Genomic DNA, 2,510 nt, shown 5'->3' on the forward strand with positions numbered 1-2,510 from the left:
GTTTTTCAATGAATCATATTTATAGCAGTCCAAACATCCTGTTATGCCTTATAGTGATAATCACTATCTCCTGCTCTCCAAAATATGATTTTTTTCTAGAATCAATTATTTCTCACCATCTGGTAGTCATCTTTATCTTTAGGACTATTCAACTTTCTTCTGCTTTTCTATATGACTTGCTTACAACATATGTCAATCGTTTATATTTTCCCTCCTTTTTGACCATGCTTTGGTAACACCTAGAATCACCCATTATTCTATTATACACTAATGGAATTACTTTAAAATTATGAGAAATATCCCCCAAAAATATCATCCTCCTAACAAGTCATACTGCATTGTCATGTACCTCTCCTGGCCTCTTCATCAACTCTAGTTATATTATCTATAACACCCTCTAATATATGTTGCATACTTTCTACAGTGCCATTTCAACCATGTGGGAGATGACTTAATCTTAAGAATAGGTATGTGCAAAATAATCAACAAATTTTCAAGAAAACTTAGTCAACAAAATTATTAATAACTAATGTTTATAATGATAAGCATGACAGAATAATTGAAAATAAAATAGAAATGAATGAAAAATTTGTTATTACTATCACTCAGACAAACATATCTAATAATATTAAATCAGACTAACAGGGAAAACTAACCAATTCTATATAAATATGAAATTAATTAATTTTTCAAAGGTGGAATATATTTGGGGGGAAAGGTTTGTTGGCATAATATCTACAACATTCAAAACAATGATTATGAAAACATTCAGAATGAATTAACTCCTACTCAATCCAGAAGACTTACACTGGAAACCACATTTGGAAGGTTGCTGCTGCTGGCTGGAGGAGGCTGGCTAGCGTCAGAAACTGCCCCTGCAGCAGAAGTCACATCAGGTGCTGAAGATGCTCCAGCTGCTGCTGCTCCCATAGAACCCACAACATCAGCAGCCTTTTGGGCTCCAGAGATTGCTGGCTGCGGAGTTAGGGGTGACCACTGTGAGCCAGGTGGTGATGTTAGTTCAATGCCTGACAAGAGGTCCAAGTTTGATATGCCTGAAGTTACAGATGAAACAGAAGGGGCAACGGAGGATGTGGCTCCAGTAGCAGGTGGTACCTGCTGTGGCTGCTGCTTCTGTGGTTGAAGGGGTTGTGGCTGAAGAGGCTGTGTTTGTGGTTGCACTGATGGCTGCTGAGGCTGTAGAGGTTGAACTTGTGATAGTTGTGATGTTGGTTGCTGTGGTTGATATGGCTGCTGCTGTGACTGAGGATGTGACTGCTGAGGTACAGGTTGATGCTGAGGCTGTTGGGGATGGGCCTGCTGCACCTGAGGCTTCTGAGCCACTGGATACTGTGACTGATAAGTCTGTTGGTGAGGTTGATGTGGCTGCTGTGGCTGCTGTGGTTGCTGTGGCTGTTGTGGTTGCTGTGGCTGTTGTGGTTGCTGTGGCTGTTGTGGTTGCTGTGGCTGCTGAGGCTGATGTGAGCCATACTGTGCCCAGGTCTGATAATTCTGATTATACATCATGGTCTGACTGTAATGAGTATTAGTTGCATTAGCTGTTACTACAACAGATGATGGATAAGCTTGAGAAGGCACTGTCGATGCACCTGTCTTAGATGTGGTAAATGTAGCTGACACTGAAGGTGCTCTGTTTGCAGAACTCTGGGTGCCATATGTTCCAGGACTTCCTGCTTGGCTGCTGCTGATGGATGTAATGCCTGACTGTGGATAACTTGCATACATGTTCCATTGTGACTGTGGCACTTGAGTCCCTGTTGTAGATATGGGCACAGCTTGAGAAGTTGCTGTTTTGGACTGTGGATAAGCTCCTGCTGGGGTACTACCACTTGCTGAACTACCATATGCACCTGTAGCAAAGTTTGATCCAGCAGAATTCTGGTATGATGCATCTCCTTGTGTCCCAGGGTGTTGGTTGCTATATGGTGATTTGGCATAGCCGGCATAAGGAGTCTGGTTTGAATATACAACACCTCCTGATTGGTTATTTGAGTCTGGACTCATATTTGATGAATAATAAGAGCCTGCCTGACTATACATTGCAGCAGGTGCAGGGCTCGTTGCCTGTGCACTTGGGTACTGATAGGAATATGGAGGATAATAATAATTGCTACCACCTGCTGTAGTTGTAGGATATGCTTGCTGAGTACTTCCGGCAGAAGCCGATGTAACTGCAGTCACTGCTGTAGTTGGCATGGCAGAAGTCCCAGATGGTTGCTGATAATACCCATAGTAATTCTGACCCATGTTTCTTGTGTCCTTCTGAATCACAGATGGGCCTCCTTCACCTGTGCTCCCGGCAGCCCTTGTTCTTCCCACAGCTGTACTACTGCTGCCGCTGGCGCCTGATGCAACACCTGGTGGGTAAGTGGAACCATAACTATATTGATGGGCCTGACTATGTGCTGCCAAGTCAGTATGCTGTGGAGATGCTGTGGCTCCACTATGTTGAGTTCCACCACTAACAGCTGTTGATGTATTCACAGAAG

At 43.3% G+C, this 2,510-nt stretch overlaps 1 protein-coding gene across 1 annotated transcript in view; it reads right to left on the reverse strand.

The window, feature by feature from the left end:
* mop (tyrosine-protein phosphatase non-receptor type protein myopic) overlaps positions 1-2,510 on the reverse strand; it is a gene marked incomplete in the record, with an annotated part of 59,971 nt that overhangs the window by 40,012 nt on the left and 17,449 nt on the right. Inside the window, 1 exon segment of the mRNA XM_070132952.1 lies at positions 808-2,510. Within this exon segment, the coding sequence (XP_069989053.1) occupies positions 808-2,510 (1,703 nt within the window).

This window comes from Penaeus vannamei, chromosome 18 (assembly GCF_042767895.1).
Source record: "Penaeus vannamei isolate JL-2024 chromosome 18, ASM4276789v1, whole genome shotgun sequence".
Taxonomy (NCBI): Eukaryota; Metazoa; Arthropoda; class Malacostraca; order Decapoda; family Penaeidae; genus Penaeus; species Penaeus vannamei.